This window comes from Stegastes partitus, unplaced genomic scaffold, assembly GCF_000690725.1.
Source record: "Stegastes partitus isolate 25-593 unplaced genomic scaffold, Stegastes_partitus-1.0.2 Scaffold1494, whole genome shotgun sequence".
Taxonomy (NCBI): Eukaryota; Metazoa; Chordata; class Actinopteri; family Pomacentridae; genus Stegastes; species Stegastes partitus.
Genome location: NW_007579225.1, coordinates 79367 through 93237, shown reverse-complemented (window position 1 = coordinate 93237; position 13871 = coordinate 79367). Strand labels below are relative to the sequence as shown.

The following is a 13871-nucleotide window of genomic DNA, read 5'->3' as shown; positions in this document are numbered from 1 at the left end:
GATGAAAAGCTAACTTAGCTAGCTGTTAGCTCATTAGCTTGTCCTGTGCCGTTAGTTAAACAAAGTGGTTGCTAGGCAACACAGGTTTTTCAGTGCTAATGTTTTGCCTCACCTAGCTAGCTAAGCTATCGGTAAACACGGGGGCTTTTAATCTTACTTAATGAATTAATTTTGCTACAGAAGTATAAAATAAATCCTTAATTCCCTTTCAAACATGCTACCTACCGGTTTCCGTCTGTTTCAGCAGCTCTGATCAACACATGGATTTTACTCCAGACTCGACCAAAAACTCTGCTTTAAGACAAACTGCAGATTTTCTTCATTTGGTTTCATCTCCCAACATGCAGCTCAATGATTCAGGAGAATAATGGTTCCCTCTCTTCAGAGGAAGACTCTGGTTCTTCACAGTGCCATCAGTCATTAAAGAACTTCCTCATTTAGTCCAGCACTTCTCAACTTTTTGAGCTACTGCCCCCAAAATAACATAAGTGTGTGTTCGTTTTTAAAAAAAAATATATATCTCATGACTAATAACTTTGTTGTTTATGCATTAATGCGTTAAAAATTAATGTGTTAATTCCACAGATTAATCTCTTCACATTTTCTTTTGAATGAAGGAATGAATTGAATTTATTTTAAACAAATGAAAGGGGGAAAAAAATATAAAAATAAAAGAATATTTTACATTTTTAAAAGAGCAAAAAAGAATAATAATATCACATAGTCAAATCATAATATTAACAAGTCTGAAAAAGGAGTGGGAAGAAGTACACTTTTAATTCTGACAGCCCTAATACACATTTATTTGATAAATGCAGGCTTTATTTTATTTACAATGATCTGGCGACCCCCTGAAATTATCTTGGGACCCTCATGGGGGTCCCGACCCTCAGTTTGAGAACCACCGATTCAGGAGATGGTTCCTCACCATAAGATTCTTCATTTTTATTGGTGTGATTTGTGTGGGTGGCAGATAATAGCATGAAATTAGAGATGCAACTAATGATTGTTTTCAGGATCAATATGAATAATATTTTCTCAGTCAGTCCTTTAGTCTATAAACCATCAGGAGGCATCTTGTGAAGTGTTTTTGTTTCTAACAGTAGAACCCATAATGATGAATGTGTTAGAATAGAAGGGACGTTTGCAAATTTTTACATTTTCCTGTGTTGCTTAAAAATTACTTAGTCAAGTCCTGATATAAAACTTGAACCAGGTGGGTCCACAAAGAACTATTTTGAAAATAGTAGCTTGAATAACTTGTTTTTGCTGAAGCTCGTTAGAGCGTCATTTATCATAAGGAGGTATTTTTATTAATGTTCTTTGAGGCATCTTTAAGGTTTGGTTTTCAGAAGTGATTTTTCATAAACCTCTTGCTTGAATGTTCTTTGTGGAACTAAAAATGGTTCTTCCACTGTATAGAAAGGTTCATTTAGCACCTTTATAGTGTATTTGTAGTGGATACCAATACTCCTAGATCAGGGGTCTCGAACTCCGGTCCTCGAGGGCCGCAGTCCTGCAAGTTTTAGATGTTTCCTTCTTCCAACACACCTGATTGAAATGATCAGCTATTCATCAAGCTCTGCAGAAGCCGGAAAACGATCCTGATCATTTGAATCAGGTGTGTTGGAAGAAGGAAACATCTAAAACTTGCAGGATTGCGGCCCTCGAGGACCAGAGTTCGAGACCCCTGTCCTAGATGGTTCAAAAAATGTTATTTAAACCTACAAACCAACAGATAAGTGTCAGGCAAAGAGAGAACATAAGAAGTCTTCCGTGTGCCTTGTTGAATAGAAGCTGCTCTCCTCTCAGCTCTTGCCCACCATCTACTGGTCCAGTCAAATAACACAGCCCACTTCATTCTCTCTCTCTTTTTTTTATTTATAATACAGATCTACTTTGTGGCACAGTATACAAAAAAGCATTAAAAAAACAAAAAACCATACATTTCATGTTCAAAGGAAGTGCACAAAATTAAAAAAACAGACTTTCTGAAAGGCTCTACACCAGTTATCTCAAAAATTTCAGTTAAAAAAAATGGTTTGTAATAAATAAATATAAATTACATAGGAATTATAATGGAAAGGTCAGATAATTCATTAAGGCACATCTCATATCCCAAAATGTACCTCGCAAAAAACAATATGGCAACTCCCTAAGGATAAAAAAACAACAAGCTTATTCTCCAGCTTAAAAGGAAGCAGCATTTGTCCTTTTAGTAAGAATCATAAACATGTTCAGCATTTAACTACCCTGCCGTAGAAGAGTTTATATATTAAGCAACTTTACAGAGCATTGCCTGTCAACTCATTTAGCTTGAGATTGGTTACACAATGTAAAAACATGAAATAAAAATAAAAGAAAAGAAAGCAACCGTTGTCACTGCAGTATGAATTTGAGACAGTATGCGTCATGGCAAAAACTGTGCAATCTGAGCATTAGTTTTACACGACATACATGAGAATGACCATGAGACAAAAAATGACTTATTAGAAAACATTATTGCTGAATTAATGGATGCTTTTTACAAGCCAATTTGGTTGAGTAAGGATCCACCGCGTCACACTTCAACAGCCAAAGTGACGGATGGCCCCAGAGCACTTATCACATTCAACATGTCTGCATAGTTTGAACTTTGACAATTGTTTCTAGAGATGAATGATAGCAATGACAACCACAAATACAGTCTCCTACAGCACTTTGTTTTTGCTAAATTGTGAAGCGACCATGACGTCACGTGTTTCATGTACCTTCAGTTTCGGTCGTCAGCAATAAAACAGTGACATCGCAGCTCGCTGATGCCGCGTTTAAATTTCTACTTTTCCCTGCAGTTCACACATATTTCTGCACAGAGCACAGGCTTCAGCCGTCTATGCCTTCAGAGAAACGTGTTGAAGAAAATGAGATGTGAAAATGGAATAAAACTGGCTTCGCACTAAAGTACGTTTTCAGCACCTTTCAGACACACAAAAGCAGTTGTGTTGTTGTTTTTTTTAAACAGATGTAGTGGTTTTCCATTCCCGTGAGTTAAAAAAAGGTTTGGATGTACCAAAAAGCCAAAATACTGTATTTACAAAAATCCACTTTAAAAACATTTGCTCTACAACATGCACTGCCTGTGATTGGAGGCTGTACAAAAGAAATAAATCACTTTTGTCATTCCAAACGGCAGAGGGGACGTACTGCATGCATGGTGTGACCACATCTATCCCAGTCAGTGTGCACCGAACAAACTAAAATGGAGTGTTTTAAACTTAAGCCGTGTACATGTCAGAGATGATGTGTTCTTATCTATTTACACGTTAAAAGGTCATTATGGATTCATAATGGATCCCTGGTGTCAGCAAAAGCCATTTGTGTACTACAAAAAAACCCAAAACAAAATCAAACAGACTCACTTCTTTGCACACAAGGAGCAAACAGAGAGGACGAGACATTAAAGCAACATGTTGAAGAGCCACTCCAACACACAGAGAAAGCCGGGATTAGAAACAGCTGGTGTCTTTCATATGCACACTTACAATTAACAAATTATTAAAAAAACCAAAAATAGAACAGTCCTGATATGTATGAAAATGTGACAAAACTATGTACAAAAAGCTGATCACGTAATACAAAATCATAAAAAACAATTCATAATCAAAAGTGGAGCCTTAACGAAACGCGTCTCCTCATCCTATAAATAACACTAATGCCCTTTTTTTTTTTTTTGTTCATTTGTGCTTTCTATAAAAAAAGAAAAAGAAAATTAACTCTATACAAAAGTACAAAAAAATACCCATATTAAAAAAAAAAAAGGAATATTAGGTGGACATCTAACTAACTAACTAGTGGGGAAGTGGAAATGAGAGGTCTGCCACTGGAGACAAATCCAGGTGATGCCATGGATAACCCTACAGGGGGATTCAACATAAGCCTTCACCAGGTTTCTTTCATGTCTTCTGGGAGCTGTGGAGCGAGCGTGTCCGGCATGTGTGCGGCCACTTGTGTGGACGTCAGTGTCTTCTGTTTTTTGGAACTGCAGCAGGGCTTGAAAAGTCGGGGATCGATAATCACCTCTCCAAAGCGACCTTTGTAGACGATCCCACAGCAGACCTTTTGCCTAAATAGAGAAATAAGGTTATTCATCATATAAAAAACAACAAAGAGTGTATTTTGTCTGGTCATAAAGGCAACTGGCTTGCCTTTTCCAGTAGGAACGATCCAAGAAAGAGAAGATGGAGGGAGTGGAGCGTCTCTGTTTGGACTCGATGTCTGAGCCATCATCGGACTGGTTGCTGTAACTGGGAGACTGGGCCGGGGACACGCTGGAGGTTGTGCTGTGGGCGTCTGAATCTGCTTGGAACAAACCTAAACAGTTAAATACCATCACAGCATTTAGTAGAAAACCTGCACAATGACTTTCCAGCAAAAGACAGAAATGTAAATGGATAGATCTGCTTTATATTTGTAGGGGGAAAAAAAATGTACATTCAATATTTGTAAAGTTGGTCTGATTCCAACTAAATACCAAATATATTCATTATACATTCATCTACCAGTTTTTTCTTCTTTTTTAATCTCTTAATCAACCAGTCAAATGTCCACATTTCCCCTTGAGCCAACGTTAACACGCTTAAACGACACATGCAGCAATTAGTCATTTAACTAATTAGTTGTCTGACATAAAAATGAAAAAGCGACTATTTGAATGATTGAATAATCGTCATTCTCAAACAAAAAACTCCAAAACTTGCAGATTCTTTTGTTGTTTTACTCATTTTTTGGGAGCTAATCCACTTGTTTAGTCCAACAAATTGTTTGAATGATGACCCAAATAGCCACAAGACGCCACCACACGGTCATATTTAATCAGGTTTAGGTGACAATCAGACCAAACTCAGATTTGTGTTGTTGATCATTTTGCATTCTAATGAATTCACAACACACGTGCATGCTCCTGGTGAATATATGAAACAACTTACTTTGTCTCTTTAGCTTGTGAAGCTTCCTCAGTTTGCTTTTCTTTTTCCCGTCGCTGTTCTTGATCTTCTTGGGTTTTGTCATCTTAAATCCGGGACCAGCTCGAGCATCCACCACCTGAGTCGGATCAGGCAAAAACACGTCAGGAATGCCACTTAGGTTCTTAAATATAATACTCATGAACACATCACTTACATGGTTCCAGTTCTTCTTGGAGCCATGAGGCAGCTTCTTCCACCTCTTCACCAGCAGCACACAGGCGTTGCAGATGTCTCCAACACGATCCTCCGAGAGCCTGAACAGCAAAATCAAACACCATTTAAAGTGTTTTTTAATTACAACCTGAAGCAGAATCTGATGCACATGTAGTCACTGGCCTTAAAAGCATGCACACAGATGAATGAATGAGTGAATGAATGGAGGCTTTACCCAAAACACAGTCTGAACGTCTCCTCATAGCGGCTGCTGTCTGTGAAACGGGAACTGGAGGACTTGGTCTTGCAGATGCAACAGCCGTCGTTACTCCGGTAGATCTTTGACTTGTGAAAGCCAAACATAGTCTATTTGCTGGTCAGTTCTATGGCAACAAATCTGCAAAGGTAAAAAAAATAAAAAAAAACATTAAATAAAGCACCCGGTCGGTAATTGCCCCGGTGTGAAGCACCGTGGATGCGCGCACACAGTTGAGCTCTGTGCTGCTGGAAGGGGGGCGGTCCCAACACACACACACACACACACACACACCAGCGACCGCTCTTAACCCGCAATTACAACAAATCCTACAAGAACCCACCTTTTAGGGTATTAGTGTATTAAATAAACATCGGTAAAACGCGTGATTCGGTTCGGCTAAAGCATTCCAGTATCTTCAGGAATTTAAAGCCAAGTGACGGGACACCACAACAAAACAGACAACCTTTGACATCACATTTTAACCCAAAGATACTGTTTGTGTTATCAAAAAAAATAAAACTTAAAGTTAAGTTGCGCATCTGAAACCGGGTCCTGAACTTTCCAGCACTCCGTCCGTCCGTCCGTCCGGTGAGCAGAACCACACCGACGTTACACCCACCACACGAGCACCGCGTTACTGTCAGCAAATGCCATCAAAGCTCGCTTTTTAAACACCTCTGCGTGAATCGGAACTTTTAGGAATTCACAGGCAAGAATATGATTATTTTATTTCTTCTTGTTTGACGCTGTTTCGCCGCGGATTTGTTTGCGGGGCAAATCCGAAACAAAAAGCGGGCAAGCAGCGCTTTCTGAAGTGCAGAAACAAAAAGCTACCGGGCTATTCGCTGAATTTACGGCTGTTCGAGTCACACGCGTTCGTCAACTTGGCACAACTAATGCATGTTGTCAAAATTTTAATGAGACAGAAAAAGTTGCGATGAAGCCAGCCTTCCCTTTAAATCCGAACTTTTGCCCGCTAGAGCGCCAAATATGGCTCATTGTTGTTAGCTGTTAGCATGCTAGCTAGCCGACGCTGCTACCATCACCACGCCACGCTCTCGTTCACTTCCACGTTATCCCATTGTCGGGTCGGTTAAGTCTTTGTACATTTAGCCCGCGACAACTGGAGACGCGCGCGTCAGGCTGCGATAACACGCCGACGCGGCCGGTTTTTATCACGCCGAACAAACCGCTAAAAGCTCGCAAACGTAATTTCTGTACAAGAGAAGTAAGAGTGTACTTACTGAACAAAAACTTTGAATCTTCGCTGTGTTCTTTTCACGCACTGCGCATGCTCTTACTACTACTGCACGCATACAGCTGGCTATTAGAATACGATTTGCATAAAAAGCCGGAATGAAAGGGCTGAACGTAAATGACCATATAAGGAGTGCAGCCGTTGGGTTTGAACATGGGTTTAACCAATCGCTGTGCTCTTCACGTACTCTCGGGACGATATGAATGATGGGAAATGTAGGGAAAACGCGGCAAAGCGCTGTGCTGTCGCTCTGCTCCAAACTCCAAATCCCATAAATCAACAAGCCGACGCCTTTAAAGAAAAACAGCTATCTGACATGGCGCGAACGAGTTTGTTTACATTTTCTCAGCTGAGAAAGCGCATTCAGCGGACAATATACATCCACAAACAGCTTGTTAATGCAAATGTAATTAATTACTGTCGCGTTTCACACCTAGGATTTATTACTTTAAATGCTAAACTGAAGTATTTTATTAAGTTTTCCTTCTAAACCTATTTTTTTAACTGACTTAATCACTTCAGTAGCAGAAGCTGGCCAATAACTAGTCATTGTCAGTTCACTAGTCATTTATATTTACACTTAATCAGCATAAGATTATCGTTTAATTACATTTATTTCAACTGATAAATCATTTGCTCTATAAACGTTTGGAAAATATCAGAGCCCTGTTAACATATTGATATTAAAATAAATAATAAAACAATAAAACCTTTAATATTTAAATTCCACATGCTGAAACCATGAGACTTTTCAAGCGATTTACATCTTTTTTTTTTATATCCAAGGCAATTCATTTAGCAAATAATATATACTAATGAACAACTGGTACGTCCATTTTAATGCATGACAGATGCTTTATTCTTAATATATTTTTTACACTGTACACTGTTGCTCACTTAGTAAACACTACATTACACAGCTATGTCAATAAATGTACAACTGTATTGGAAAACAAAAATATATATCTCCCAAGATGCTCGTGTGTGTGTGGGTCGTACACAGATGAGTACAACACAGTCATTCCAGACGTTGTTGGCACAGAAAAGAAGTCCATCACATATCAAATCTCTTGTTCTGCACAGTAAAGTTCAATGTATATAACGGAGGAGGGGCCCGGTAATATCTCAATTTTTCTCTTGTGGATATTGCATAGCAGGAAATCATGATGAAAAAAAATAAAATCAGGAGGAGGGGGGAAAAAAGCAGTCCCTTTGGCTTCCCAGATGAGAAGCAGGAGATCATCCTTCATCACGAGGGGCTCTACTCACATCATTACACTGTTTTTGTTGAGAGAAGAGGGCAGATGTAGTATGAGGACTGGAATGATGGTGGGGAAAGGGCTAGTTGGAGGTATTTACATGAAGGCTGTCATTGTGATCCACTCTGCACACAAAGCTGGGTCAAGCATCTCTTGGTGCACTTGTGTCTGGAGCACAAGACTTTGGGTATTTTCCAACTGAATATACCGTCCATCACTGGATACAGGCTCAAGCCACACAGTCTGAGTATCATGCAAGCAGGATCATTTTCTCTGTCGAAGGTATTCTATGTAAAAGATTTGCATACTTGTACTTTTGTCAGGGAAAGGCCCAAATGTAACAGCCTTTTGAGTCCTATGTGGGTGAATCATGTTCCCCTCTACAAACCTCCCTGCCATACACATACTTATAAAGCATACTTCTACATCATTTGCTTCAAGCTCTGCGTTATGACATTGAATTCGGAGTTGACACCAGAGCAAGCAACTTGACTGATTTAACAAAATAATACTGTTTTTCTCTGAAAATATATTAACAGTTTTGATCATCGCTTTCCCTTAAATAAAGCCATTGTCAGCAGTTCACGATAACAATGAAAATATTTAGCTTTCAATAAAACATTATAGCACAAGGAGGTCATCGTCAATAATGTGAAAATCATGGTTCATAATAGAAAACATATTTTTAACATCTAATGGCAACATCGTCGAGGATAAAAATAACAACATATCTTGAAAGGCTCATTGCACTTAATATATGGCAAATGTAACAGTAGCTTTAATATAAGCCAGAAAGTGTCCTTTGTTCAAGTCTGTTCCTGCATATAAAAGGTTCAGTTGTTTCTTTTTAGTGGTCCCCAGTGATCTTCCTGGTCAAGTACAACTGGTGGGAAGTTGGCTTAGATACCAACACCTTTGACGAGCGAAGCCTCCAGGGTGATGTTGAATTCCTGCAGAGTCTGTAGTACTCTGATCAGAGAGTTCACCAGCGAGCGGTCCTTAATCAGTGCAGTGTCCTCGTACATCTGAGCAGTGATCGGACAGTCTGCGAGCAGAGCGATCCAGTGATGCAGCAAATGGTCCCTGAGAGGAGAAGAAGACAGACAGATTAATGCTACAGCCAGTCAGGTTACAATCATCCTAAAGAGATAACTGAATGTAAAAGGAAGCCACATTACACAGCAGTTAGTTTCTTTATCAATTAATATGTCTTTAATTCAATATTATGGTGAAAACCCCTATCACAATATCCCAGTGGTGGAGGTGAGATCTTCTAATTAGTCAAAAGCTGAGACGCATCCAATTTACAAAACAAAGCAACAAGAGAAGGTGACATGACTCGTTATTCTAACATTTAATGTAGCTGGTAAACAGCAAAAACCTTTAAATTGTCAGTGATGATTTGTTTATAAACTAATTAACTGTCACAGTACGACTATTTTAAAGTCATTCATAGAAAAGGCTATAAACAGAGTCGTACGTCTCTGTTGAAGAGGCACATGCACTCTGAAACAGGAAGGACTGAATGTAAACCACATCGTATATCTAAATCCGGACAAACAGCTTTTCAATAAAGGCTTGTCGACTCTGAAACACATTAGAAATCGAATTTCTTACAGATATAAGGCTGACTCAAGCCAACCAGAGCTGGAGACATTTTTAGCTAATTCTAATTTTTTTTTTTTCTGTGCAACACCATTAATGTATTTTATTATTTCATTGTGCTGCGATGTTTGTGGTTTTATGAGAATGAAAGTTAACAGTATGAATGAAATTACACTGTGTATGTAAAAGCCCAACGAGGGACAAGAGTTGAACATAAGCTAACGGCTATGTACTCTGTGTGCAGCACGCCAGTTTGTTTTATATGATAAAGTACATCATCTCTATTAAATAAAATAAATTCCACCTTAAAAATAAGTATAATATACTTCAACACTCCTCAAAGCAGACTGTCTCCCTGTAGGTCAGGATCAGATTCAGAGCAGTTCACTGTCTTATCCAAAGCAGCAGCACATACAGTTCAGTCAGCTCCCTTCTTATCTACAACAATGTTCACAATGTTCATCCCTTCTAAATGTGTCATGGAGTGACGGAGTGCTGCCGGCCCACCTTGCGCCCAGACAGACAAGCATCTGGAATTTCCCGTCCTTGCCGATGTTTCTCGACGTGCTGTTGATGGCGCGCATGAAGCGGCAGAAGTGGCGCACTCTGGTCTGCCAGTTTTCATCTGGGGTCGCCTCCCGCTGCTCGGCACTTTCAAAGTACACTTGTGACTTTTCTGTTTAAGCGCAAGATAATTAAAAGGACAAATCAGTAAATAATTTATCACACAATAATAAAAACTGTTTCACACAGACACACCAGCGTTGAAAGGTGACAGGAAAATGTTCCCCTTAACACCAAGTCCAACTTATTTGTTGTCCCTGAAGCTTTTAATCTGATCTCATGATGTTAAATAACTGATATTGCTCAGCTGGCATTGATATAGATTACATGTTAAAGTTGTTTGTTTTGCCTTTTTCTTCTCCAAGAGCAGAGCATTTTCAACATGAATGAAAATTGAACGTGAACCAGATCACGCTGCCAGAGAAGGTCCTAATGGATGTTTGGAAGCATTTGGAGTCCGCTGACAAACCTTGAACTGTCTACGCTTCAGGTCTGGAGGGTGTTAGATATGGCTGAAGTCCTTACCCAAGAAGTCCCAGATGAAGACATTCTTGAAGAGTCGGGGTGATTTGAAACCGTGCTGGAAAACTTGCTCCAGAGCCCAGACGAGGCCGTACTCCCCACAGAGGAGAAGAGTCAGGCTGCCTCTCTGTGGAGAGCAAAACATTCATGAGGCTGGAGTCAAGTTAAGGTTGCTGTTTTGTTACAAGTGAGGACTTTTCTTAACCAGTCTTAACCAACCAGTTCCTAATCTACTGCAGAAAAAGAGAAGCAACCTAAATGTGCGTGCACAGCTTTCTCATGAGTCATATTTAACTTTCAATGAATGCATCATTATTAGGAGAGGGAACTACATTTAGATATGAGATGAAAGAAGCTAAACTGAGTGTTATTTTTAAAGGGAAAAGACGTGTTCAGCCCATCGTGAAAGTGTGACAGAAATACTCTCCATGACTGTACACATGCATTGTGTGCACAGCAACAGGCTCGACCAGAAAACAGAATACGCTCAGTTTCAGAAAGCTTTTTGTTCTGAGGAGTCTCCCTCATTGTTCTGGTCTGTGAAAGAGGCGGAGCAAAAGTGAAGGGGCTTTCCATGTAAAATGCCTTTGTACTTTTTAATGAATGACTCTTTAAGCCTGTAATCAACAGTTTAGTTACAATGAGCTTTAAAAAATCTTCAGTAGGCATCTCCTATCACTGCACCTGCCTCAGTGTGCAGTAATTATCAGTGTTGATGTTTAATGTTGTCCATCTAGAATGGGAGAAATAACAGGCGTCGTTCTGAGCCTGCATCAGGAATAAGGTCAGTTTCCAAACGCCGGCATGAATTCTTATCTGCTCCGTTTGGATGACTATATACCACATAGCCTGCAGTTACTGAGGGGCTTTGGGGCCACCAGAGCAGACAGCTGCTTCTCTTCATTTGCAATGAATAATAGAAGTACATGTTTGGGCCTGTCTAGACTGCCGTCTCCCACCTCCTTCTCTGGCTTGTGGAAGTGCTTCACGATCCCGTTGATGGCCTCTCCCACTCCCTCCTGGATCTGACCTGTGTTTAACTCTGGATGAGGGAAGAAAGAAAAAAAAAACCCAAGGCAAACAAAGATGCTGTGAGACAATGCAGGCTGACACAGGGAGAAAAACTCCCGTCCACGTTTATCTCTTTGTATTTTTTTGATTTTTTTTGTGTAAGCATTAAGATGAATGAGCCTAAAAATGTGTGGAACACGCTTTTAAGATAATCGTTGAATCTCAGATGTGTACATTAAAGAGCCGGTGCAGATGCCTTATGGTCGTGCAGCTGAGTAACTCACTCGGTTTGCTGTTTGGCGAGATGGTAACGAATCTCCTCATCATGCCCGGGGACTGCTGCATCGGAGGTGTGCGGCACATCCTTTCATCGTTCTCCGTGCTGGGGGTCATCAGCTCTCCCACCAGGATCCTCTCCAGACTGCCATCATCCACTCCCTTCCCCAACCACCGGCCGCACGGAAACCTGTTTGGACAAGCACGTTAAAGTTCATCTTTTGATAAGCATCTGGTCAAAACAATTTTCTGTAAACCTTCCCCATGAGGTATGCTTACTTGTACGTGTGCCCTGTGATCTCATTGCGGACCATAACGCACTCCACGAGCCACTTTGCGTAGAGCCCTGTGTTATCGTGACCCATCTGCACGGTGGTGAGTTTGCCCAGGTTCTGGCACTGACAGAGAGAAAACCACACTGATGTCAAACACAAACCCAAAATTACATTCAGAACAACACATTAGGTGGTAGAGTTACAGGACAATTGTGGCTCGTTACTGGTCACCGCTTCAACCTACAATTTGTTGAGGGGGAAAGAAATCAAACACGACAAAAACCATAAGAAGTCGAGTGATGAGAGAAGTTTTAAACAAACCGCTGCAGAGAACAATGATGTCGGTAACATCGCTGCTCAGGCCGTGTATTTTAAACATCTAAGACAGTTTACAGGCGACTGTAAGCGCACAGTTTAAGTCTAACGAGGGGTTTTCTGCTGACGTTTTGAGTCTGTTTACTCACTAAACGGTTGGTTTGTTTAAAACGGTGGAGGACGGGGGCAAATGATGTGCATGTACACAAACGGGCTGCATGTACATGAATGTGTTGCATGAACAGAAACACGCTGCAAAAAGAAAACGCGGCACAATGGACGTGCCCCAGGCCACCAGGGGCAGTAGTGAGAGGCAGATAATGGTGAGCGAGACGGTTAGTTGAGGGAAAATCTGTATAAAGAGGTGTGTATTCTCACAGCAGTAAAACACTGACTGCCTGCAAAAAGAAAATGCTGCATATCCCGTTGCACAACAGAAGTGCCTCCGGCCTCTAGGGGCAGTTTTTAGGTCTTTAGCTTTTCAGTCACTGTGATTATTTGGGTGCTGAAGTGGTGTTTTCCTACCGTCTCCCTGTGCTCTCTCTGTTATTATATTTATCCATGGAGACCAGAGAATAAATACCTTTTCATACAGCTTTTCCCTCAACTAGCGTTACCTGTCTCGCTCACTACTGCCCCTAGAGGCCTGGGGCACTTCCGCTGTGTGACTGGATATGCAGCGTTTTCCTTATGCTCCTATACTACGTTTCTGTTTATGCAACACATTCATGTATATGCAGCTCATTTGTGTAAATGCACGTCATTTTCCACCATAGTTACATTCATGTTTGTTGCCCTGTTAAGCTTTGTTAAAGCCGTACCACCATGCTTCCAGACCCAGAGCAACAAAATAAAAATGACAAAAATCACAGCCCGAGTTCTGATACAGTGGAGTTGTCCTTTATGTGAGATTTAACACAAACCTCAAATGTGATCTCCAGAGTGTTTCTGGGGACCTGCAGGACTCCGGTCTCTGCCAGCTCACCAGAAACACACACCCAAGGGTTGGCTGTGAACATGGAGCCCCCCAGCTTCTTACTGGGAACCACCACGACATGGTAGGGGATCACTGGGAGACAGAGAGGGGAAGGAAAGACGTGTTACACAGTGAACTCGAATCAATAAAAAAACACAAAACTGGTAGTTCATGGGCTGGTAAACAACACTGACTGATGGTTGTGAAGACGTTGGTGAAACAGAAGTAATCGACAGCGTTAAAGGACAGGAGGTGGTAAAGAAACTGCTCCTTCTCATCATCGCATCGCAGGAAGGCGTAGCGCTTGTACAGTTTTCTGGAAAAAAAAGATTTGGAAAAATATTACTGCTTATACCCACAAAAATTAAACAGTTATTTTATTTCAAATCTACCAA

The 13871-nt window shown here is 40.6% G+C and overlaps 2 protein-coding genes across 6 annotated transcripts in view; both read right to left on the bottom strand.

Moving 5' to 3' along the window:
• Nucleotides 1–1856: 1856 nt before the first annotated feature.
• dennd5a (DENN/MADD domain containing 5A) overlaps nt 1857–13871 on the bottom strand; it is a 41022-nt gene continuing 29007 nt past the window's right edge. For 2 of the 3 annotated variants that reach the window (XM_008300054.1, XM_008300055.1), the window contains 8 exons: nt 13671–13792; nt 13424–13569; nt 12190–12308; nt 11919–12100; nt 11583–11665; nt 10627–10750; nt 10045–10213; nt 7505–9015 (listed from right to left, as the gene is read on the bottom strand). In XM_008300054.1, the coding sequence (XP_008298276.1) occupies nt 8832–9015; nt 10045–10213; nt 10627–10750; nt 11583–11665; nt 11919–12100; nt 12190–12308; nt 13424–13569; nt 13671–13792 (1129 nt within the window). In that variant the 3' untranslated portion in view covers nt 7505–8831. Of the gene's footprint in view, nt 2710–7504; nt 9016–10044; nt 10214–10626; nt 10751–11582; nt 11666–11918; nt 12101–12189; nt 12309–13423; nt 13570–13670; nt 13793–13871 lie in introns of those variants that run through there. The other variant, XM_008300056.1, reaches the window with a different exon arrangement.
• sinhcafl (SIN3-HDAC complex associated factor, like) lies at nt 2699–6733 on the bottom strand. Of its 3 annotated transcripts, none has more exons than XM_008300051.1 (7): nt 6660–6733; nt 5392–5553; nt 5158–5257; nt 4965–5079; nt 4185–4350; nt 3829–4102; nt 2699–2709 (listed from the first exon to the last, which is right to left on the bottom strand). In XM_008300051.1, exons 2-6 carry the CDS (start codon nt 5517–5519, stop codon nt 3919–3921), a joined length of 693 nt encoding a protein of 230 aa, XP_008298273.1. In that variant the 5' UTR covers nt 5520–5553; nt 6660–6733; the 3' UTR covers nt 2699–2709; nt 3829–3918. The 3 variants fall into 3 exon arrangements, with proteins under 3 accessions (XP_008298273.1, XP_008298274.1, XP_008298275.1); XM_008300052.1 differs by having other exon boundaries at nt 4185–4338; XM_008300053.1 differs by having other exon boundaries at nt 4185–4335.